Source organism: Sturnira hondurensis, unplaced genomic scaffold (genome assembly GCF_014824575.4).
Source record: "Sturnira hondurensis isolate 20B ecotype Veracruz unplaced genomic scaffold, ASM1482457v3 Scaffold0009906, whole genome shotgun sequence".
Lineage (NCBI taxonomy): Eukaryota > Metazoa > Chordata > Mammalia > Chiroptera > Phyllostomidae > Sturnira > Sturnira hondurensis.
Window position 1 is genome coordinate 1,471,281 of NW_028082537.1, and position 25,599 is coordinate 1,496,879.

Below are 25,599 nucleotides of genomic sequence, written 5' to 3' on the forward strand. Positions count from 1 at the left end.
CTAAGTGCTACTTAGTTGTCTTAGTTAAAGACAACTAAGATGGCTAGGGTCATCTTATGGAAAAAACCAAATGATCTTTTTGTCCAAACCAATAAATGTTAAACATCTTTTAAAAAAATGAATGAATACCACCAGTAATCACTGAGAACGTACCATGTGGTTAGTATTTAGTATCACAGGATATTTTGTACTTGCCTTTGGGTGTTTATAATCAGGTTGCATGAAAAGCTTTACAAATAACTAAGCTTTATAAATAATTAATTTTACTTGATCAGGGCTTTGGATTGTAAGGTTTTTATTTTAGTAAATTGAAGTATATCCTGATGAAGCACCTACTGTTTTACAGTGTCTTGTATAACATGAAAAACTAGTGTGTTGTTTTAAGTGATGACTAAAGAATGTAAGCTTTGGTTTACAGATTATGTTAAGCTTTTTGTTGAATTCTTTCCTACAAATATTCTTTTGAGATCCTAACAAGTAGGCACCCAGTTTTTTGAGACGTTGAAGATTAATACAGCATTTGAAAGAGCTGACGTGTAGTGTTTGTCCTCTTCTTTTTTCCTATTTAAATATGTCGACCACATTATGAGAGTTTATGATTTACTAAAGTGAAAGTTAACATTTTAAAAAATATTTTGGGGTGACATTGATTAACAACATTATATAAATTTCAGGTGTACAATTTTATAATGCAATCTGTATACTCCATTGTGTACTCAATCCCAAAGAAAGTTAACTTGTTTTTTCTTCACAGAAACATCTTACTTTCTCTGAGAAAAATATGGTATTTGTTAAACGATAAGGAGTTGATGGTTTAACCTTTTTTTTCTTTGCATACTGTCTTTTAAAGTATACAGTTTCCTATTTTTTGTTTTTTAAGACTATTTATTTATTTATTTTTGGTTGGGGATCCCCCAGCCGATTGGTTGCCTCTTGCATGTCCCCAACTGGAGACCTGGCCTGCAACCCAGGCATGTGGCCTGACCAGGAATCGAACCAGGGACCTTTTGGCTCATAGGCTGGTGCTTGAGCCACACCAGGCAGGGCACAGCTCCCTGATCTATAGTTGTCACTAGTTCTTTAATATATAATGCCATACCTTTCTAAGTTAAGATACTTGAAATCTAGTTCAGTGATATAAGTCTTTAGTGCTAATAAATGCTACAAAAGAAGATTCTGGAAAGGTGCTTTTTTAGTTGTGATCCTATCTACTTAATGTTAAAATCTTAAAGATTTCATGGAGATGAGTTACTAATACAAATATCATTTCAAGAGAAGTTTGTTCTGACTTCTAGAGATATAAAAGTTATGAAGGTTTAATTTGAGGACATATAAATAACTTTGGAAGGGTTCTTGTTAAATATATTCCCATTTATGGTCATAGCTTATAAAATGAAACTGATTAAACTTACCCTGGTAAAAGATTTTGATTAGGAATAGGCTGATTCTATAAACAAATAAGGGAATCATAAAGCTGTAAATATTCATCTAATAAACGTCAGAAGAGGAGAGTTGCTAGTATAGTATTGTAGATCAGGGGATAGTTATACAGTTATTGAGTGTAATTCAAACCTATCTTAATGACTCAGGCTAGTGATTTTTATATACTTTGATTATATTGGGTCCTAAATGAAAATCATATAGGATATTGGATGCTGCCAAAACCAGGATGTACCCTGGCATGGGCTTTCTTAGAAAACCCCCTGATTTTGTTTTGGTCTTCAGTGAGTGGACATTTGGGCCTGCACCATAGCTGTCTTTCCACAGGAATACTAGATTAAAGGCCGGAATAGCAATATTCCATTTTTACCCATTGAGAAAGTTTTTTGGCTCTTCTGAGTGCCCTTTGATTATTTTTCAGCGCCATTCTAAACAGCTTTCATTTCTCTGTAATGTACCACGTTAAGTCTCTTCAGTAGCCTTCACTCCCTTTTTAAATCTCAGTTATGTTGGATTTGTTAAAGAGTCATTAAGGTGGCAAATTCTCCTACCATCTCTCATTTTTGAGTGTCCCCTGGAAAAGACTTACACTAAACTGGTCTCAATGTTTCACTTTTTTTTTTTTAACAGCATCCAACGTAAAGTTCTATTAACATTATGGTAATTGAAAGTAAGCACAGGCTTGCTCTGTCTTGCTTTGCATTTTTATTGCAAGTTATTCACAGTGTGCCCAAGATTAGGCTCAACCCCTGAGGTACATATGTTGTTGCCCCGAAAGGCTCTGTTGTACACATGGTTCCTAGAGTTCATGTTTTGGTTTTGTAATATCCAGAGAATTCCCAGATATCCTTTCTTTAAAAGAACTTGGCCATTAATGTTAGCCAAAATGGAATACCAGTTGTTCCTGGGATTTTTTTAGCAGGGTTGTGAGTCACAACTGTAGTCCTGTTTTTATCGAGGGTTTTTGCCTTTGCAATGCCATGTAGAAATTTATTTCCCATTTTCTGAGCAGCTTTTGCTTTTAACATTGTTTTATTGCTTCCTGTCACCCTCTGCTTGTTCTCATTTGGGTGGAGTAAAAGAATAAGAGTCAAGGCTTATTCATTCATTAGCATCATCAAAAATGAAAGGTTACAAGAAAGTAAGCTAAGTGTAGTTTAATGAGTTTTATACTGTCCTATAAATCATAATGGCTTCTGCTTGTATATGAACTAAATAATTTTCATACTTAAATTGTAATTTCTAATTGACCACAGCAGTCACATGTTTTTGATAAACTGTTCACAGCTAATGAATTACATAAAACACATTAGTTTATCACATTGCCTAACTATACTTTCTCTTAGTAGTGAATCCATTTATTCTTAGACATTTATTATGCAGATTCCTTTGTAAGCCTTTTTGTGTTTTCCTCATTCTTTGTCCATAATGCCCACACACACACACACACACACACACACACACACACATTCCTACATTATCTGATTAAGATTTGTGAGAATTCCTTCATGTTTAGTCTTCCTGCCCCTCACATCCCAATTACTGGCTTATCATTTCTGTACCCACAGTTCTGTTTGCTCTTCTCAGTTAGATTTTTTAGGTGAATGTTTTCCTATTTTTCTGGCCTGTTTCTTTTTCTACTCTTGAGTCACTGACAACCTCTTTGCTGATTTCCTTTCTCCTCCCTCCCAACAGAAATTTCCATGCAGTATCGACATGATGGAGCATGTCCAACAACTAGTAAGTTGTCAAACTGGGTTGGTAACCCAGGCTTTTTGACTCCTACTCTAGTGCTTTTTCTAGTATATTATGCCACCTCTGGAACTCTGAATTTTAATTTTTCAAAATACAGTTTGTTCTTAATTGAATAGATTTCTTTCTCATACAAAGATATCTTAAGTTGCTTTGTCTTATGTTCAGGATCCATATTACAGTCAAATTGTTAACAAATTTTAATTATTGTTGGCCCTTTAATGTGGTGCTTCCATTGCAGAATTGTGATGTCTGTCACCAGTAAAGTAGTATTTCAGTATTTTGGTTTTCATTAATCTTGATGTTAATATAATTTTCAGTATTTATATATTGACATTAGATAGCTTTCTTGTTTAGACTGCTAGCTACGCTTGTTGCGACTGTGAAATCCAGGATATGAGAATGTTTGATGGGGTTAGATGATGAAATGAGGTTTTTCTTTATAATAAATACTGTTGAGTGTGACCAAAGGTGGGTTTACCTATATAGAATTTCATTTAGATACTTTTTGCAAGAAAGACATTACAGAGTTAGACTACTAAGCATCTTCTTAAAAGTGATTTTGCATATGAATTATTACTAAGGAAATCTGTCATCGTTATGATAATATACCTAAACATTTAAATTTAGTAGAAAGTATACTGATAAATACAATGTTTAGAATTTTATACCATTGTAAAAAATGGGCTGACCTTGCAGTTTTAATGATTCAAGCAATGATACATGATACTGAGATTTTATCATACTGATTTAGTCTGTGCCTATATATTTCTTTTGTGTGTTTGAGAATGATCTTAACCTGAAGTCCTTTTTTCCTTACTTAAAAGCTTTCTCAGAGTTGCTGAATGCAATACATAATGGTAAGTTTTATTAGAATCTTCTCCAGTGGTTCGTTTATCATAAAGGTTGCTTTTTATAGGGAATCCTGATTGAAAACTTGCATGTCCTATTGATAAGATGAAATCCAGCTTTACCGCGAGTCAGTTATTCAGCAACTTAGTGAAAACTTTCTGTAGACTGCCTTTGGGATGATAATAGGTCAATATAATTCATCACTTTGGCTTTTATTGTCTCTTTGTGAGCAGAATATAATAGTGTTGTTCTAATTTTATGAAAGTCTTCTTTATTTCTGCACATAGCTTTTGTAGTTCTTTTGAGTTCTGTCTTGCCACTACAGTTAGTAATTGGTACCTGCATCAGGAATTTACTGCTTCTTCCACAACTTGGAATAAGAACTTTATTTTTAGGATTTTACATTAATGTATAGATTACTTTTGTAATTTATCCCTATATTCCACATAAAGAATAAGAAAGAAGATAGCCGTTTAAATTATGTGTAATTTGGGACCAGGTTTTCTGTATTAACTTTATGAAGTCTTGTGTATTTTGCTAATATAGTTTAATTTGCAGTCAATTTGCATTGTGTTTGTATTGTATGCCAGGTGCTTAGAAATCTACTGCCAGTAACAGAATAATGGCATGGTGAAAAGGCATAGATACTCATGTTGATTTGAAGGTAGGGATAGTTGGAACGTGATTTTATGTGATCATTTTATTAGTGCATGAATTATAATTATTATAACTGTTGATTCCCTGTATAACTTGGAACTGTAGAACCTTAGGTAATGAATACTTCAGATAAAAAGGAACTCTTGAATATTAGATTTTTTAAAGGAAAAGGAATTGGAATCATTCTTGAGAATAAACTAAACATGTTACCCAGTCTTTCGTAGGGAAATATAAAAAAATGAGGAGATTTAACTTTTATTTCCAGTTTGCGTAGGTAAATTTAGACTTCCTCTTTAATTTTGGAATATTAGCATTTGGAGGCATGCTGGAAGATTAGAAAGAGTACTTGGGGTAAAAGAAAGTAGATATCATGGGGGAGCAATTGTAAATGAACTGCCACATTAATCTTTTGCCTTTATTAACTGAAAAAGTACTGGGATATATTAATATAATGGTACACTTGTCATGTTTCTCTGTATGGGTGAATGAAGTTAATGCCATAGGATAAATATGGTGGACACAGGTTTTCTTTAAAATTTTTGGTTTTACACCAGTGTGTGGTTGCCTCTTGCATGTCCCCTACTGGGGACCTGGCCCACGATCCAGGCATGTGCCCTGACTAGGAATTTAACCATTGACTTTTAGGTTCATAGGCCACCACTCAGTCCACTGAGCCACACCAACCAGGTCACAACCCCTTTATTTTAAAGATGAGGAAACAGACGTCCCCAGTCACTAAGAACTAGATAGAGCACAGGCTTCATTCAGCACTGTTACAACAGTGCATTTTGTTTTACAAGATTGTTTGGGAGAACTCTCTAGTAGTCTTAGTCACAGTATAGAAAAATGAAATAAGTAAGGGACTTATATTTATTATTTATTTTACAACTCTACGTTTGTACCTTTTGACTCCCTTTACCAATTTTGCCTTTCACCCACTCTCCACAAGACAACCACCAGTCTGTTATCAGTTCTATGAGTTCATTTATTTTAAGATTCCACATAAAAGTGAGAGCATACAGTATTTATTTTTTTTCTTTCTGACTTATCATTAAACCCTCAAGGTTCATCCATGTTGTCATGAATGGCAAGGTTTAGTTCTTTTTTATGGCAGAATAATAATATCTCAGTGTGTGTATATTTCCTTTATTCATTTATCCATCAATGGATATTTGGGTTGTTTTCATTCATGTCTTCACTATTGGAATAATGCTGCAATGAACATGGAGGTGGATATAGAGTCATGCCTCAGTAACCACAGGGAACTGGTTCCAGGACACACACCCCACCCACCCCTGCCCCAGACATTAACTCTGGATGTTCAAGTCCCTTATATAAAATGAGCAGAGTATTTGTATATAACCAACAGACATCCTCTCATACACATTGAATAATCTCTGGATTGTAATGTGTAATACAGTGCAAATGATGTGCAGATGGTTATATTGTTTAGAGAATAATGTTGAGAAAAAAGTTCATATGTGTTTAGAAGGAACATGTTTCCCCCCCAGTATTTTCAATCTGTAGTTGGTTGAATGTGCAGGTGTGGAACTCATGGATGTGGAGGATCTGTCAACTGTATCTTTTACAATTAGTGTTTTTGTTGTTTTTGGAAAAATATCCAGAAGTGCAATTGCTAGATCATATGGTATTTCTATTTCAGTATTTTGAGGAACCTCCAAACTAATTTCCCTAGTAATTATACCAGTTTACATTTCCACCAACACTGCACAAGGATTCCCTTTCTCTACGTTCTCTTTTTTTCCTAACAGCCATTCTAATATACATGGGATGATTATCTTATTGTGGATTTGATTGTCAAGCATCTTTTCATATACTTTTTGGCCATCTGAGTGTCTTCTTTGGAAAATGTCTATTTACATCCTCCCATTTTTTTCAGTTGGATGTTTTGATTTTTGTTTGTTCATTTTTGCTCTTTATATATTTTGGATATTAACCTCTTATTCTTACTATATATATATATGTGTGTGTGTGTGTGTGTGTGTGTGTGTGTGTGTGTGTGTTTTACAATCATTTTCTTCCATTCATTATGTTGCCTTTTCATTTTGGTAGTTTCCTTTGCCATGCGGAATCTTTTTAGCTTGATGCAGACCGAGTTGTTTGTTTTTGCTTTTAGTGTCAGACTTAAAAAAAATCATTGCCATGACCAATGTCAGGGAGTTTATTGTGTATGTTCCAACAGTTTTCATGGTTTCAGGTTTTACATTCAAGTCTTTAATCCATTTTTAGTTTGCTTTTGGGCATGGTGTAAGATGATGGTCCAGTTTCATTCATTACATATGGTTGTCCAGTTTTCCTAGTACCATTTATTGAAGAGACTGTTCTTTCCCCGTTGTATATATTTTTGGCTTCCTTGTTGTAAAATTGACTATGTATTTGTGGGTTAATTTCTGGGCTCTCTGTTCTTTTCTGTTCATCTGTATGTCTGTTTTTATGCTAATACTATACTGTTTTGATGACTATAGTTGGATAATACAGTTTGAAACCAGTGACTGTCATGCCTCTGCTATGTTCTTTTTTCCTCAAGATTGCTTTGCCCATTTACGATCTTTTGTGATTCCATACAAAGTTTAGAACTGTTTGTTCTATTTCTGTGAAAAATGCCTTTGCAATATTGATGGGGATTGCACTGACTCTGGAAATTGTTTGGGGTAGTATGGACATACCAATAATACTAATTTTTTTCAACCCATGAGCATGGACTGTATTCACATTTGTGTCTCTTTGTATTTCTTCCATTAATATATACTAGTTTTCAGTGTAAAGAACTTCCACTTCTTTGGTTAAATTGATTTCTAGGCATTTTGTTATTTTTGATACAGTTGTAAATGGGATTGTGTTCTTAATTTTTCATTCTAGTAGTTCATTATTAGGGTGTAGAAACACAGATTTTTATATATTGATTTATATTCTGTAACTTAATCAAATTTGTGTATTAGTTCTAACAGTTTTTTGGTGAAGTATTTGGGGTTTTCTAAGATCATGTCCTCTATAAACAGAGATACATTTACTTCTTTTTTTCCAATTTGAATGTCTTTTATTTATTTTTACTTTGTTTTAATTGTTCTGGATTTACGTTTTTAATTGCAGAGACAAGTGTTGGGTTGTCATCTAGTGAAGTGATAGTTAGCCTATGGATGATTGAGGGAGAGTTACTTCGATTTACTTAGAAAAGCCCATATGTTTGTTTTCTCTCTTCTTCTCCCCAGATGTTAGCTTTTTTAAAAGATTATAGTAAAATGCATACATTTATCATTTTAACTTTTTAATAAATATTTATTGATTTGAGAGAGAGAGAAACATCAATTTGTTGTTCTAGTTATTTATGCATTCATTAGTCAGTTCTTGTAATTGTGCTGACCGGGCCGAGAATCAAACTCACAACCTTGACGTATTGGGCTGACACTCTAACCAACTGAACTACCTGGCCAAGGCTTAATTATTTTTGAGTGTGCAGCTCAGTAGTGTTAAGTGTATTCACATTTTTGTATAATCAGTCTTCACAGCTTTTTATTTTATAAAACTGAAATTCAGTGAACAACCCCACTTCATCTCTCCGCTTCATCTTCTCCTAGCTTCTGGTGACTACCATTCTACTTTGTGTTTGTATGACTTTGACATCTAGATACCTCATGTGAGTAGAATCACACAGTATTTGTCTTTTTGTGACTGACTGCCTTACTTTACTTTGCATAATGCCCCCAAGGTTTACGTATGTTATAGCATATGTCAGAATTATCTTCCTTTTTTATGGGTGAATAATAATTCATTATGTGTCATCATTTTGTTTATCTTTTGAGGAATACTTGGGTTGCGCCCACCTTTTGTCTGTTATGAATAGCTGCTTTAAATATGGATGTACAAATGTCTGTTGGAGTCTCCATTTTACCCAGGAGTTAATTGCTGGGTCATATGGTAGGTTTTGTTTGTTTTTTTTCTTTCAGTAGTTCTATTTTTAATTTTTGAGAAAGTACCATCCAGTTTGCCATAGTGGCTGCCCAATTTTACATTCCCATCAGCAGTGCACAAGGCTTCCAATTTTTCCACCTTCTTTCCAACACTCACTATATTTTGATAGTAATCAGCTTAACAAGTGTGAGGTGTCAACTGTTGGCTTTAAATTTTTTTTCCATTACGTTGGGCATCATTTAATAAAAGGCCTGAGACTTGTCACTGAGGGAGGAAGGGAAAAGAAGAATTTATATGTCATCTTATTTTTCTTTATTTGTTTTGTATGGTTGCTCTGACAAATTATAACAAACTTAAAACCGTGCAAATTTATTGTCTTACAGTTTTATAAGTTGGAAATCTGAGTTGAATGTCATTGGGTTAAAATCAGAGTTTTCAGACATTTTTTCTTTTGTAATGTTGTAAGTCTGTTTCCTTATTACTTCCTACTTCTAGGGCTCCCGGTTTTTCTTGCCTTGTAATCCCTTTAAAGCCAGCAATGTTAGGTGACGTTTCTCTCCTGCTTTTGTCTGTCTGGTACTCAGATTCAATGTTGATGAGATCTTTGATGATTAGATTGGGCCCACCCAGGCAATCCAGGATAACCAGTAGTGTTTACATGTCAAGGTTCTTAATTAAAACACATTTGTGTAGTTGTTTTTGCTGCTAAGGTTAACACTCATAGGTTCTGGGTGTTAAGGCATGGATGTGTGTGGTAGGGGTGGGAGAATGGGGAGGCATTACTATGAATACCGTATTTGCTCCCCATTATTCTGACTGTTTTACTTGAGAAGGTTATTACTTAAATCATTCAGGGTTAGGTTTCATTAATCTATGAGTAACCTTTAAATATACAACAAGCATATTTAAAGAATAATATTGGTGTTAGCATCTATTCAATTAACTCTTTTTCCTTGAATTACTAGTGACCAGTTCTTATTACCGATTCTAGGAGATAGTCAGGGTTTATTTTGTTGTTTGTTTTTTACTTTATTTTGTTGCAATGAGAGTGTTGACCACTCTGCTTTGAAACTCTGTATTCCACTGCAACATTTTCCTTTCTTTTTTCAAATTATAAAATATTTCAAAAGTACAGAGTAATTCAGACATCACAAATCTATTACAGATTTAATACCTGCTAATATTTTGCCATATTTTTATAGATTCTTTCCTGACTTTTGTATGAAATATTTGATACATTGATGGCAATGTGTAGAAGTTACATAGCCTACCCTAATAAAACGAACCCTCAGGAACCTGCAGCCAATTTAAGAAATAGAATATTACCAACACTGTTGGATTGAGCACATGCTTTTCACCATTGCAGTTCCCAGAGGAACTGTCCTGCGTGTTATGTTTATCATTACTTTGCTTTAATTAGTTACTTTGTGTGCATGCATGCATGCATGTATGTGTGTAGAAAATTACACTCCCCCTTATCCGATTTTTATATTTCTCTCTTCTTTTCTCAAATAAATGGTTCTTTCTCTACTACTTCAGTATCTCATTATCTCTTTTCAAATCCAGTTTTTAATGAGAAAATTCATATAACAAAAATTACCATTTTAACCATTTAAAATAGTATGATTCAGAGGTTTTCAAATAGTACATTCGCAATGTTGTACACCTGTCACCGCTGTCAAATTCCAGAACATTTCCATCAACCCACAAAGGAGTTACATAATCCCAGTCCCACCTTATCCCCCACAATCCCCTGGCAGCCACTAATCCAGCCATTTTCAACCTTTTTCATCTCATGGCACACATAAACTAATTTCTAAAATTCTGCAGCACAGCAAGAAAAAATACATTTTTTGCCAGTCTGGACCAAAAAATTGGTATAATTTTGATTCATTCACACCGCATGGTTACTGTTGTGTTGGTTGTTGTCATTTGCTTATTTGACGGTCTGGGGGGAAAGAGGTCATTGTCCCTGACTAAACAGTCAGATATTGCATGTTTTAAACAATTCTTGCAGCACACTTGCTGCAAATTGCCGCATTAACCTCCTTTCTGTCCTTGTGGATTTTAGACATACAGGGAATCAACCGTACCGTACGTGGCCTTTTGTGTTTGGTTTCCATTTCTTAGCATAATGTTTTCTGTGTTTAAACATAAGCTTTATGCATGTTATAGCATGTATCAGTTCTTTATTCTTTTTTTAATGACTGAATAATTAATATACATTTTATGGATACGCTACATGTTGATTTTCCACTTATTAGTTGATGGACATTTGGTTTGTTTTCACTTCTTGGCTAGTATGAATGATGCTGCTGTGAACATTCATGTACAAGTTTTCATGTGAACATATGTTTTTGTTTTGGGTATATAATTAGGAGTAGAATTGCAGGGTCATATCACAACTCTATGTTTAACTTTTTGTGGAACAGCCAACTGTTTTCCATAGAGGCTGCACTATTTTTTTATGTTGCCATTAGTAGTGTATTGACAGTATGAGGCTTCCGATGTCTCTGCATCCTCACCAACACTTATTTTCTTTTTTTAAAAATCACACCTATTCAAGTAGGTGTAAGGAGATATCTTATTGTGGTTTTGATTTGTATTTCCCTAGTGACTAATTACATTAGCATCTTTTCATGTTTTATTGGCCATTTGTGTAAGTTCTTGGGAGAAACATTATTTTCTCATGTCAATTTTTGTAGTTTATATGTTTCTAAGTGTATGACTATTTCATCTGCTTTTTAAAATTGCTTGGCATATAATTATTCATAGTATTATTTTTATAATCCCTTTTGTTTAGGTGGGGTAGTAAGATCCTCTTTCATTCCTGATTTTAGTAATTTGAGCCTCTCTTCATCAGTTTAGATGAAGATTGGTAAATTTTGTTCATCTTTTTAAAGATTTTTTATTTATTTATCTTTAGAGGGGAAGGGAAGGAAAGAGGGAGAGAAATATCAATGTATAGTTGCTTCTCATGCATCCCCTGCTGGGAACTGGTCTGCAACCCAGGCATGTGCCCTGGCTGGGAATCGAACCCCGATTGTGTGGTTCTATATCAGTATCTTTTATGATTCCTTTCAGTACTTCTTTATTGTTTTATTCCAAGTATCTTCTCCTTTACTTTTTAACTCATTGTCATATGCATATTCCCTCAAAAAGTATTTTAACTATCCCTACAGATTCAGCTATTGTTCATAACCATTAGATTTCCAAATCTATGCCTCTAATATAGAATTTTCTCTTTAGTTTTAGATTTATTTTCAACAACCTAACAAACCTCTCTATTTCCATTCTAAGCCTGCTTTTCTTGTGTTCTTTATTGCCTTATGGTACTTCACCTTACTAGAGTTACATACACTAGGGAGTTAAATTAAACTCTCCTCTCTCATTTTCTTTGTCATCATTTGTTTTTTAAAGGTTTTTTCCTGTTTTATTTTTTAATTTAATTTGTCCTTTTCTTTGTTTCCATCGCCTCTGCCTGGGTAATCCTACATAATTTGTCATGTTAACTCTTTCAGTGACCCCCTAACCTTCATTCCATAATCCAGTTCATTCTCTAGGTGCTACCAGAGTCAGTAGTTTATTTAAAATTGCAAGTCAGACCATGTTACTGTCTCACTTAAATCCTTTAAGAATTTTATGGTATTAAGGGGTTAAAAATGCATCTTCCTTAGCATATGGAGGGTTTTGTTGTTGTTAATAATTTGGCACTTAACTAACTCTCCAGCCTCATTGCTGCTTCTCTCCAGCTGTATGCTGCATCAGTATAATCTACATGCAGTTCCTGCTACCCTCTTTTCTGCTAAATCTATAATTTAAATTTTGGTTTTGTCAGTTGGTATGGCCTTCTTCCTTTCTTTATCTAGTGAAAGTAGAATTTAAAACTAAACATGGTTTATTTCATTATGTATATGTACCACAGCTTTTTTATCCGTATCTATTGATGGGTTGCTTCCATATCATGACTTTTATAAGTAACATTGCAATGAACTTAGGGTTGCGTATATTCTTTCAAATTAGTGTTTCGAGTTTCTTGGGATTTGTTCCCAAAAGTGGAATTGCTGGGTCATAAGGCAGTTGCATTTTTAATTTTTAAAGGAAACTCCATATTCCACAGTGGCTACACCAATTTGCATTTCCACCAAGAGTGCACAAAGGTTCCTTTTTCTCCACATTTTTGTCAACACTTGTTTGTGGATTTATTGACGATAGCCATTCTGACAGGTACGGCGAGATATCTCATTGTGGCTTTAATTTGCATCTTTCTAACAGTGACATTGAGCATCTTTTCATACATCTGTTGGTTGTCTTTATGTCCTCTTTGGAGAAGTTTCTATTCAGGTCTTTTGCCATTTTTTTCAGTTGGATTGTTTGTTCTTTTGGTGTATGAGTTCTTTATAAATGTTGGCTATTAATCCTTTCTTGGATGTATCATTGGCAAGTATTATATCTTCTCCCATTTAATAGGTTATCTTTCAGTTTATTCAGTAGTTTCTTTTACCATGCAAAAACTTTTTAGTTTGATACCATTCCATTTGTTTATTTTTTCTGTTGTTTCACGTGCCCTAGAAGATGTACCAGAAAAAAGTATTGCCAAGAGAAATGTATGGGGTGGGGAACACTTTGTAAAGTATATGATTTTATGGCCACTACGCTATACACCTGAAACTAGTTCAAAATAATATTGGATGTAAACTGTAATTGAGAAATAGAGAAAGAGCAAAATAACAAAATTTTAAAAAGTTAAAACTGATTTTTATTTTCTGCCAAATTTTTTTCTGACACCTTTTATAGAATTATTACTTAAAAAATACTTCTGGGTTCATGTATGTTCGTTTTCCTTCTTCAGTCTATCTCTGTTGCTCTTCCAGACAATTGTTTTTGTTTCTATGATCCATATCTTAGTCATACCTGTCTCACATTTGTGAAACTTTGAAACTTTTTTTCATTACACAGTTGATATTTTGAAGTATTGAAGCCTGGATTATTGTTATTATTTACTTTGTAGCACCTGATGCATCTCAAATGTTTTATTATACAGAACTTCATAAAATTAAAATTTATTAGTTTACAGAGATGTTTTGAAATACTTGTAAGGACTAACAAAATATTATATATTCGTAGTCATAAATGTTGAGTTGTAAGCATACATCTTAATTGGGTGTTTTTCAGAAAGATCTTGGGACTTTTGGATGGGTGTAAAATATCCCATAAACTTTTGAAATTGGTGTTTTCTGCTAAGGAAATAAGAATATCATCAATACAAAGAAAAATACTTTTGGGATAACACCCCATCAATCTAAAAACAACAATAAAAACAAATTAGGCCCAGTGGGATGAATTTTATGTGACCAGAGAAGTTTTGGGAATTTAAGAGTAAAAGAAATAATAATAAAATTATTGTCACAGCAGTGAAAAAAGAAAACAGAACAGGAAGGAGAAAGCTATTTAGAAATATTGATCAATAGTAGAAGCTTTTAAGGCAATTTGAATAGGCAAAGGACAATATATGGAGGGTAAACTTTAAATAGATGTCTGTGAAGTGAAAATGCCTTGCATTTCATAACATCTGGTTTTATAGTGGTATCTTGGAACTAGCCAGCTTGACTATATAGATTTCATGATATTACTAAATTGTATGTGTAGCTTTTCTGTTTCATTTAGTAGGTATATTTTTAAATGCTTAATGATGAGACAGGTAATGCATATTTATATACACACGTACATACATACAGGGATTACAGTTTAGTTTCATACTCCAGTTGAAACTAGCATGTCATCAACTTGGTTTTCATCATAATATTTCAGGTATGATTTTACTCTGATGCTTTCTAAGTTGTTTTATCTGTTTACAAATTTTTCTTCTTCACTAAACTATAAACTCATTTAAGGGTAGGAGTTGGGTTTTATTTGTTTTTATTTCGTTAGTATTTAGCTTATCATCAAATAGACTCTCCGTAATGTTGGGTGAATAAATTGTTGTCAGTTGCTACACAGTCCTTGAATGAGTTTCATATATTCTTAGTAATATGTTCATTTTCTTTGGGAATTAAACTTTTATTAGGCAGTCTTGTTGGTGTCAGAGTAGTAACTTGGTTCTTTGCTACAGTAATGGCATTGCTTCATTTATTTGTCTTGGCAACTATCACTTTTAACATATTTTACAATAGTAGGTTAAAGTGGTTAAAGAGCTTAGATCTATTTTCACAGCAGTATATTGCTAATTGACTTTTGTACCCCATTACTGTTTTTTTAAAATTCTCTTTAATTATGGTGCTTATAGCTTGTCTTGATCATACTCATTAAACAAATCTCATTTGATGGAAGAGGCAAAGTAATGCCAACAAATTATTCATAGATATCTGGTATAGGATTGAGAATAAGTATGAATGCTGATTGATTTAGAATGAACATTCTCCCTCACGAATGGTATCCTACTCAGGTTTGTCAGGTTAGTTTGTAGGAAACTACATCTTTGTTATTCGTATGCCCCCTTTTTATTTCAGGGAAGCATAACGAGGTAGGGATCTTAAGAACAGAGATGAAGAATTCTCAGGCATAACAGTTCCCTAGTCTGTTCATCATTTGAGATTCACTATGTATAATGAGGTATTATTGATGGGGAGGAGTTGTTGCTCTGTATAGTGTGGAGATTAGTTCTAATTTCATTTTAATCACAATAAACTAGTTTTTTCTTCTTACCTAATTTGTTGGTGTGTTATTTATTTCTGTACAATAAATTGTTACATTCCAGGATACACCAAACACTACTATTCCATTCCAGTGTTTCATTCCTGTGTATGAAGGACTAACTAATACTATAGAGCCCTGCTAAGTAATGTAAGACAAATACTATAGATAAGACAGTAAGACCTTTTTCATTTCAAAGCATCTAAGCTACTTTGTCTCTTGAATCACTATATGTTTCTGGGCATAGGCTTCAAAGACTTTTAAGTAGTAAACACAACAGATACTGACATTTGGATGGTGAGTCAGCCACTGGGGAGAAAAAGTAGTTTTCATTATGCATGTTAACTGTACTACAAAGCAGGATGAATTTCTAAGCTTCTCATTAAAACTGCAAGAGAGACAGAACCTGAAATATTCCTATTGAGTGATGGAATTAGTATAAATGAAAATTAATTTATAAGAATTAATTTTAAGTTAATTGAATGATGATGCCATTAATAATCTGCCTTTTTTATTTTAGTGAAAACAAATTTATAATGACTTAAAATTTCCATAGGTTTTTTTTTTTTAGGACCTTCAACTCTACTGATCTTTTTTCTTCCCATATGACTTAAATTCCTCAACTTGTCTAATATAATAGTTTTTAGGGACTAGTTATTAAAAATTCAAAATTAAAATGTGTCTTTTCCTTAGACAAAGATTATAATTCTACGCTAACAAAGCAGGAACTTAAATTCACAGGTATGTATCAACCTTAAACGTGATTCTAAAGGTAATAGTGTTAAATTAATAGTTTGGAAACTACTAATGTAGTTTGGAAACTTTTCAATATAAAACAGTATTAGAGCTCATCACAAAAATTATAATTGGAAGGAATTCTCCATGATCTTGAGTGGTTGGTGGAATGAAATATGTTACCGTGTTCTTACCTGTTGTACTTGTTGGGAATTGTCTGCTTTATTGCTAAGGCCTGTTAGGGTGTGATTTAGGATTCCTGAACCTACTTACCTGTCAGGGTCTAGATGCCTAAGTTTTGATTTTTAAGACCACTTTCTAAATCTGTGACCATTTATTCTTACTAATGGAAAGAAGAAGCTGAGATATCCCATGATTTATAATAATTCTGTAATTCTGAATGTATCTCAAGTACTTCTAGATCAGTTAAGAGTGAGCATGTGTATTCTGAATCCACTAGTCTTAACCAATTAATGTATTCGTCTACCCCTGACCCTCTTCTAAAAATCTCAGTATCACATATTAATAAGACTGATCTTGCAGTATGTAAGTATCTGCTATATGGAATGTCTCAAGAGTGTCTCAGCTTTTTTTTTTTTTCATTGACAAGTATGTATTAAATTCATTCTGTATCTGACATTCTGGTTAGTTGCTTTGGGGAAATAAGTATACTGTTCTGCACATGAATTCTGTCTTTAGGGAACATAAAAGCTAAAAGGAAGAGCAATGTGTGTATATCAATAAATAAAAATTTCAAGGTAGAGCTTCTCTAATGATCTGTATGTAGTACAGGAAGAGTTTTGGGTCAGGGAAAATTACTTTCAACTGAGGGAATGAGATGTCCAAGAAATGGAATATTTTACCTGATGTGTAAAGAACATGTAGAATTTAGCTATTTGTAGATAGGGAACAGGGCTGGAGTCCCAATCCTAGGAAAACAAATAGCACCAGCAGTGGCACAAGTATGAGAATCCACAGGCTGTGTGAAGTTATGGTGATATGATATTTAATATGAAATATATGTGAAATAGCAGCCTGTGATATTAGACTAAGGACTTGAAAGTTGTTGGTGTTTGGTGGGAAAAAAGATAAAACCCTGGTTCATCTGGCTGTAGCATAGAAGATTGAAAGGAGCTAATGTGTGATCAGAGAACATAATTAGATTTCCGTACAATCTAACCCAGCGATTTTCAACCTTTTCCATCTCATGGCACACATAAACTCATTGTTAAAATTCTGTAGCATACCAAAAAGTATATTTTTTGCTGATATGACAAAAAATAGGTATAATTTTGATTGATTCACCTCAGTCAGCTATGGTTGTGTTTGCTGTTGTCATTTTTTAATTTGACAATCTAAGGGGAAAGAGGTCAGTGGCACTGACTTATTAGGTATTACATGTTTTTAAAATTCTTTTTTAAAGTGTATTTTATTGATTATGTTATTGCAGTTGTCCCATTTTCCCCCTCCCTTTTATTTTCCTCCACCTTGTACCACCCCTCCTACCAGGGTTCTTCCCTCCACCTCAGTTCATGTCCGTGGGTTGTACATACAAGTTCTTTGGCTTCTTCATTTCTGAGAAGTACTTTATCTGCCCTTCCATTCCAGATGATAGCTTTGCTGGATAGAGCAATCTTGGATGTAGGTCCTTGACTTTCATTACTTAAAACACTTTTTTTCAGCCCCTTCTTGCTTACAAGGTTTCTTTTGAGAAATCTGCTGATAGTCTAATGGGAACTCCTTTGTAGGTAACTGTCTCCTTTTCTCTTGCTGCTTTGAAGATTCTCCTTATCTTTCATCTTGGGTAATGTCATTATGATGTGCCTTGGTGTGTGCTTCCTTGGGTCCAACTTCTTTGGGACTCTCTGAGCTTCCTGGACTTCCTGGAAGTCTATTTCCTTTGTGAGATTGGAGAAGTTCTCATTCATTATGTTTTTACGTAAGTTTTCAATTTCTTGCTGTTCCTCTTCTTCTGGCACCTGTATGATTTGGATGTTGGAGCATTTAAAGTTGTCCCTGAGGTTCCTAAGCTTCTCCTCATTTTTTTTGAATTCTTGTTTCTTCATTCTGTTCTGGTTGAATGTTTATTTCTTCCTTCAGGTCCAAAGTATTGATTTAAGTCCTGGCTCTCTTCTCTTCACTATTGGTTCCCCGTATATTTTTCTTTATGAATAGCCTCAACTTTTTCCTCTATTTTGCAACCATACTAAACCATTTCAGGTAACTCTTCCTGATTACCAGTGTTTTGAACTCTGCATCTGATAGGTTGTCAATCCCTTCAATGCTTAACTCTGTTTTTGGAGATTTGATCTGTTCTTTCATTTGGGCCATATTTCTTTGTGTTGGTACACCTGTTATGTTGTCATGTTGGAAGCCTTCAGTATTCACCAGGGTGGGGCAACCCACTTTGTTGCTTTGTGGCACTGTATGTTGGGGTGGGATCTGGGAGGGAACAATGTCACTTGCACAGCTGTGGGCATCTTTCAGTCAATTCCCCCATAAGCAAATTGGGCCCTTCTGGTGTTGATTCTCAGGTGGGTGGGTTTGTGTACGTTCTAAGACCCTGTGGGCTTCTCCAGTGAACTCTCTTGTGAGGCTGGGAGTTTCTCCCGCCACTGCAACCCCCATAGATTTTTGCCACCAGAGTTTTTGAGGTTTTATTTCCTCTCGCTGGAACCCTGGGATTTGCTGTCTCACTGCCCAGTTGTTCCTCTCAGTTTTTCCTCTCAGTTTATCTGCATGTGAATGTGGGACTACCTGGTGTGCCAGCCACCACTTTGCCCCATATCCTTTCTGTCCTGGCTGCCCATCTCTGCCCTTCCTGCCAGTCTGAATGAATGTTTATCTTTAACTCCTCAATTGTTGGACTTCCATACTGTTTGGTTTTCTGGCAGTTCTGGTTATTTTTTGTTTCTTAAATTTATCCTTCTTTTGGTTTTGCGAGGAGGCAAAGTATATCTACCTATACCTCCATGTTGGCCAGAAGTCCAATATTCTTGCAGCATACTGGTATGACTTTTGTGGCATACCAGTTGAAAATCTCTGATCTAGCCAAATGTATCAAGGGCCCAAATAAGGATAATGGAAGTCAGATAATGGAAGAAGTGGTATTGTCAGTGAATTGAGTGTCAGTAGCTGAGAGAATTTGGGTATTAATATACCAAGAAGGTATTTAAGTATAGATGTTTAGCCTGCAAATGAATAGATGAAATTAGAGTTTGGACGTGAAGGAAAATTGAAAGTAGTTTGTCCATACAGGGGTAAATCACTGAAATTCTTGGCTGAGAAATGTTGGTAGAGAAAATAAAGAGTTTTGATCAGGCGTATTTTAAGATAGAAAAGTCTTAATGTTAGTTTCATACTCAGAAGGTCATTTTATTTCAGGATCTCTGGATGGAATAGTATATTTATATAACAGATATGTATTTGGAATTATGGTTCTGACTTTTCTCCATCATGCTTGTAATATCACTAGAAAGTAATATTTTCATTCAAAAGGTGTGTTAGGAAGCGTATATTGAAAGATTGTCTCTGGGTATGTCAACATTTAGAAGACCAAAAATCTTAAATTATCTTGGCTAGGAATATGAAGTCTACCCAGATCAGTCTTCGTGGAACTATACAGAGAAAACAGATTAGTGTGATAAACATATAAAAGACATGAGGGAAGATAATCATTTGCAGCAAAATATTAAAAAGTAACAACTAGAAATTTGGGGTATGGAAATCTATAGTACTTGAAGTAAAGAACACAACAAATCAGATGCATAGCATAAGCTATATAGCTGAGGAACAAAGTAATTTAATGTTTAGGTCAGATTAAGGAAATCTCTAGTAAGGAGGAAATGACCAAGACTACACATACAAACATATATACATACATACCTACATACAATAAAAAAAAAAGCTATATATTATGGAAGATAGAAGTAGAACACAGATAACAGGGGTCCAAAAGGGGGGAGAGGAAATGGAGAGGAGGAAAGAATGTGAAGAAATAATGGAGGTAAAGTACCTTTAAAAAACTGAGAAATCTTAGATTGAAGCAACCCATAGAAAGCCAAGTGAAAAAGAAGAAAGGAAAAGTCCTCTTCTGGACATGTTGTAGGGAAGTTTTTAAATACCCAACACAATGAAAAAATTCTGAAGCATGGACTATTAAAATGAAGTACTTCATGGGAAGCAATCTAAAAGGACTAAATAGAAGTGACTTCTGTCCTAAGGAACATATGAAAAGGCTAGAATTGTTGATATGTTTATCATAGCAAAAAAATTGGAAATACTGGAAATGTGAAAATTACACTCATATTTCTTACAGCAGCTCCTGGATTTGATTATCAAGCGATATTTAGGAAGCTTACCTATCAACTTTGAAATATTCATGACATATTTTCTTTTTTAAATTGATTTAAAAAAACATTTATTTATTTTCAGAGGGGAATGGAGGGAGAGAGAGAGGGAGAGAAACATCAATGTGTGGTTGCCTCTATTGTCCCCCCTACCTACTGGGTACCTGACCTGCAACCCAGGCATAGGCATGTGCCTGGACTGGGAATTGAAGCGGTGACCCTTTGGTTCTCAGGCTGCCTCTTAGTCCACTGAGCCACACTGACCAGGCCTCCATGACATACTTTCTCAGACACCAAACCCAGAACAACAAATTGTATATGTATTATGCATGAAACAATAATATATACATGACAAAGGACTGTCAATTTCGTAGTATATAATTCTTGTTTTCATAGGGCTCAGGCTATGAAAGTTGGAAGAGTCAAAAATATAAATGAATAGTTACAGAATAAAATGTTAGATAAAATTATCATTGTGGTTGTGCAAAAATTATAGGTTTCAGAATAGTTTTTTTTTCTTGCTTTCGTTTTCTAAAATTTAATGTGGTCATTACTTACATGTTTTTATTAAATTATAGAAAACCTTTAATGCAGAATGGCAAATTGTTTTAATAGTCATCACATCTAATAAGATTATGTTCTTTGTATTAATTGGAAACTTTTTACTTACTAAATCTTTTAATTTTCTTAAGCTAAGGGAACAAATAAATCACTGTGTAATGCAGTGCATAATGTTTCTCATCTAGGCTTATGATTGGTATTAATTTACGTATGTCTCATCTCTTCTTGGTTGAAGTACCCTCATTAACCTGACCACTTATATGCATATTTTATACTTTATGTGAGCTAAGTATTTCTAGAGCCAGAAAATGACACCATGTACAAATTCATATAATTATCGATTCATGATGCTAGCCTTGACTGACATTTAAATTGCTTGACAATATTAATACACATCTCTGGCATACTCTCTTTACATTTTTACCATGATTACTTGTTTGTTTTTAACTCTTCCTCTTCCTTCTCCATCCATAATATATTATTAGATATCTTTGTCTCTTATTCCTAGAAAAATCATCTTATTACTCACTTCTGCAAACCTACTTGATTTGTATCCATCTTCTTTCCTTCTCTCTAGTTCTGCTCGCAAAGAGTAGTCTTTGTGCTCTGGATCTAATCCTTTTCTGCTGCCCTCAAGAGATCCTGTTGTTTTAGTTTCTTCATTTTCTTTTTCATAATCATTTATCTTTTATTTAAACATGCTCTAGTGTCTCTCCTCTTGAAAAACACTCCAGGCCAAAAAGCCTAAACATTTTAAACCCCACATTCCCATTTGTTTACCTGTCACTCAAACTGGTCTACCCCACCCACTCATTTAAGATCCTCTCTTTGTTTTGGGTGGTATGTCTTTGTGTAACTTTGGTTTTGGAACTTCTTGTGCTTCCTCTTGAGAGAATTTGTATCTTTAATTCTAGACACAGTTATAGCCATTATGTTTTAAAACATTGCCCTTTGTTTTTTGCCCTAGTTGGTGTAGCTCAGTGGATTGAGCGTGGGTCTGTAAAGCAAAGGGTCGCCGATTCGATTCTCAGTCAGGGCACATACCTGGGTTGCATTGCAGGCCAGGTCCCCAGTGAGGGGCACATGAGAGGCAACCACACATTAATGTTTCTCTCCCACTCTTTCTCCTTCCCCTCCCATCTCTCTAAAAATAAATAAATAAAATATTTAAAAAACACATTGCTTTTTCCTATTCTTTAGAAATCTTTGGTAGACATATTTGGATTTTCATTCTATCCTTCATATTCCATAATCACTCTTTTATCATTTTCATTTCTTAATCTCTCTGTGCTGTATCTGGGTAATCTGTTTTGATCTTATTTGTTTACTCATCATCTCTTTAGCTCTATTAATTTATTGTTTTACCTGACTATTGAGTAAAGAATGTTAGTGAGCATGTTTTTCAATTTTAGGAATTCTTTGTGAACTTTTTTAATTAAAATGGACCTGGTCTGGTTTTGTTTTTTGTGTCTTGTTTTTAAGATTGTGTAGTTTCACACATAAAAAAGTGTTTATTTTGAAATAGTCTCAAAACTTACAGAAAAGCAAGTATAGTACAGAGAACTTTATTTTCCTAAACAATTTGAGAATAAGTTGCAATAAGTACCCCATCCATCCCTGAATTCTTAAATATTTTGTACAAACAAGGACATTCTTTGCAAAGCCACAACTGTCAAGAATAGGAAATTAACATCGTCATGTTACCACCATCTAGTCTTCAGATGCCATTCAAGTGTTGACAGTTATATCAACATTTTTGAGGATTATAGGCTAGTTATTTTCATTGTTAGATTCAGGTTGTTGTTTTGGAACCAGAATATCATAGAAGTGGTCTATCATTTCATCTTATCAGATGACATATAATCAGGCTTTTCCAATGAGAAGTTTTTCTTTTCCCACTTAGTAAGTATTTTGTGGGTTAAACTGTGAGACTACGTAAGTGTACCATTGCGCATCAGACTTTCAGGTTATGTCACTATAGGCTTAGGGAAGTATGGGTTGTAATCCATTTATTGTCATGCTTAAATTATTAAATTTAACCATTGGGAGCCCCTTTAATCTGGCTCCATGCCCTTTAGATATGCCCTTGTTATTCATTGAATGCTTCCTTACTTTCTAGCACTGCAAGTATATTAATTTTCTATAGCTATAACAAATTATCACAAAACTAGCATTTTAAAACTATACGAATTTATTAGCACACAGTCAGAAGTCCAGACTGGGTTAGCTGATTTCTCTGCGAATAGTCCCATAAAGGCTGAAATCAAGGTGGCCAGCTGGGCTGTTGTTATGAGGAGTCTCTGGGAATAGTCACTTCCAAACTTATTCAGGTTTTTGTCAGAATGCAGTTTATTCCTTGCAGTTATAGGACTGAGGTTATCACTTTCTGGCTGTAAACTGAGGGCTTCCTAAGCACCTAGAGGCTTCTCTCCTGTCCTTGCACATGTGTCCCTACATTTTAGAACCAGCGAAGGTGAATTGAATACTTGTCACACTTAGAATCTCTAGGACTTCCTCTTCTGCCGCATTTCTGTTGCTTTCTCTTCTGCTACATCTCACATCACTCTTTTGTCCTTCTTCTTCTGTTTTTAAGGGCTTCTCTGATTACACCTGGCCTAACCTCATAATCCAGGTAATTTCACCCCGTTTAAGGTAATCATCTGATTGGCACCTTAATTCACCCTGTCAAGTCTTTTTACAGGTGTACCTAGATTAGTGTTTGGATAACTAGGCCCTAGTTATTCAAAACAGGGTGAGTGGACAAATGGATAAATTGGGAGGACATCCTCAGAATTCAGCCTACCATAGCAGGGTACCCCATATCCCTCTTATTTGTATAGAGTGTTGTTCTTGTATCATGTATTTGATTCCTTCTCTTAGATTCTTAGTCATTTAAAATATTTATCTCGTAATCTTTATTTGTTGTTTCTATTTTTTAAGGTTCTTGGAAGATGGCCAGTTTTAATGTTTTTGTCTGCTAACTTGTGGTCAAAGGGATTATTTCCTTTCTTGTTTTCTAGTTTTGTATTGTGAGCTCATTTTATAGTCTGGATTGAGGAAATATTCCTTCAGAGAGGTTTTGTGTTTACTTCTGCTGTGTACTCAAGTGACAGTCCCACTTGACCCCTTCTTCTGTTAATTTATGTTTGGCATTTACCAGACCAGGCCCATAGTGTAAATTCAAGCCCAAAACCTGTTGGAAGACAAAGCTATGTCCATAAATTCTCAAGGCAGACTTTTCATACCATTTAGAACTCAGGTTGAATTGGACGAGCATCCTTATTTTCTCCCTATGCTGGGATTTGGGGATTTTGGGAGAATTTTGGGGGGAGGGATCTGTCTTTCCCCTAAAAGAATATAAACAGGATCTCATCAGTTTTAACTTCCTGTCCTTTTGAGGTCCAAGGTCTCATCTTTCTTCTTTGTGGGCACTAAAGCCAAAGCTGCCGGGTTACTGACAGGCTGGCTCCTTTAGGACAACCTGTTAAAGCCTTTTCCTGTACATTTTTGACACCTAAGGATTTCCCTTACTTTCTGTGTATTTAGTTATTTATTCTTAGGTTGTTTTAATTAGGAAGGATGTTAGGCTGTTTTTAGTCTGCCTCATGCCAGAAATAGAAATTCTCTCATTGATTAATTTTTCAAACCCCTTCACACAGGCTTTTGGGAAGTACTGCTCTGCTCAGGTCAGGAATAGTTTTTATATTGCCAAGTCCAATGATTACTTTGCAGTTTACATCTTAGATGACTTCTTAGCATATTTGTTTTTGTTGAGGACTTCCTCTCATTGTAACCATCTCCCCCGCCCCTCTCCTCTCCTCTTCTCTCTCTCTCTCATATAATTTAGAAAGAGAAAGGAAGCGGGAGGAGAGACAGAGGGAATACGATCAATTTCTTGTTTCATTTATTTATGCATTCTTGTATGTGCGCTGCCCGGGGATTGAACCCACAACCTTGGCATATTGGGATGCTCTGACCGACTGAGCTACCCCACCAGGGCTCTCAACATTATATTTTATTTTACCTTCTTTGAGTAATGAACATGTTAATCAAATAGAGACAGAGTCCATGATCTAGAAAGGGAAAGCCAAAATACTGTATATCCTAAGTGTTTATTAGTCACCAAAGGAAGGGGTATTAAAGCAACATTAATAACAGAAGTTTTCTATTCTTATATGTTATTTATTCCTTTCAATATTAGTAGATATTGTTTCTCCTTTATATTTAGCAAGATGGCTACTATTTATGAAATGCTTACTATATTGTAGACAGTATACTAATAATATTGATATATGCTTTACATGCATTAACTAATCTTTCACCAGCCCTATGAAGTCATTGGTACCATCCTTATTTTATAGATGAGGTTTGTTAAGTTCAGAGAGGTTATTTGCATGAAGGAGCAGAATTTGGACTTTTAACTACCTCACACTATATTAACCACCAGAAAAGAATATTCATCTCGTGGTATCTGGGTTAGAGGTAACTTACCAGGCTTAATCATTTGCTTCATTAAATATTCCTCAAAACCCTCCTATTCATATACTCTGTTGAGTAAGCAACTTGATTTGGCACTGATTTGGCCTCCTGTGCAGTTTGAAATTGGAAGCAGGAACTCTGGTTGGTGAAC

General features: G+C 34.6%; 1 protein-coding gene across 9 annotated transcripts in view; it reads left to right on the forward strand.

Annotated features, from left to right (window-relative positions):
* The window catches only part of MLLT10 (MLLT10 histone lysine methyltransferase DOT1L cofactor), a 251,441-nt gene that overhangs the window by 182,261 nt on the left and 43,581 nt on the right, over nucleotides 1–25,599 (forward strand). For 8 of the 9 annotated variants that reach the window (XM_037058099.1, XM_037058098.1, XM_037058097.1 and 5 more), the window contains 2 exons: nucleotides 3,136–3,180; nucleotides 4,020–4,052. In XM_037058099.1, the coding sequence (XP_036913994.1) occupies nucleotides 3,136–3,180; nucleotides 4,020–4,052 (78 nt within the window). The remainder of the gene's footprint in view (nucleotides 1–3,135; nucleotides 3,181–4,019; nucleotides 4,053–25,599) is intronic. The other variant, XM_037058100.1, reaches the window with a different exon arrangement.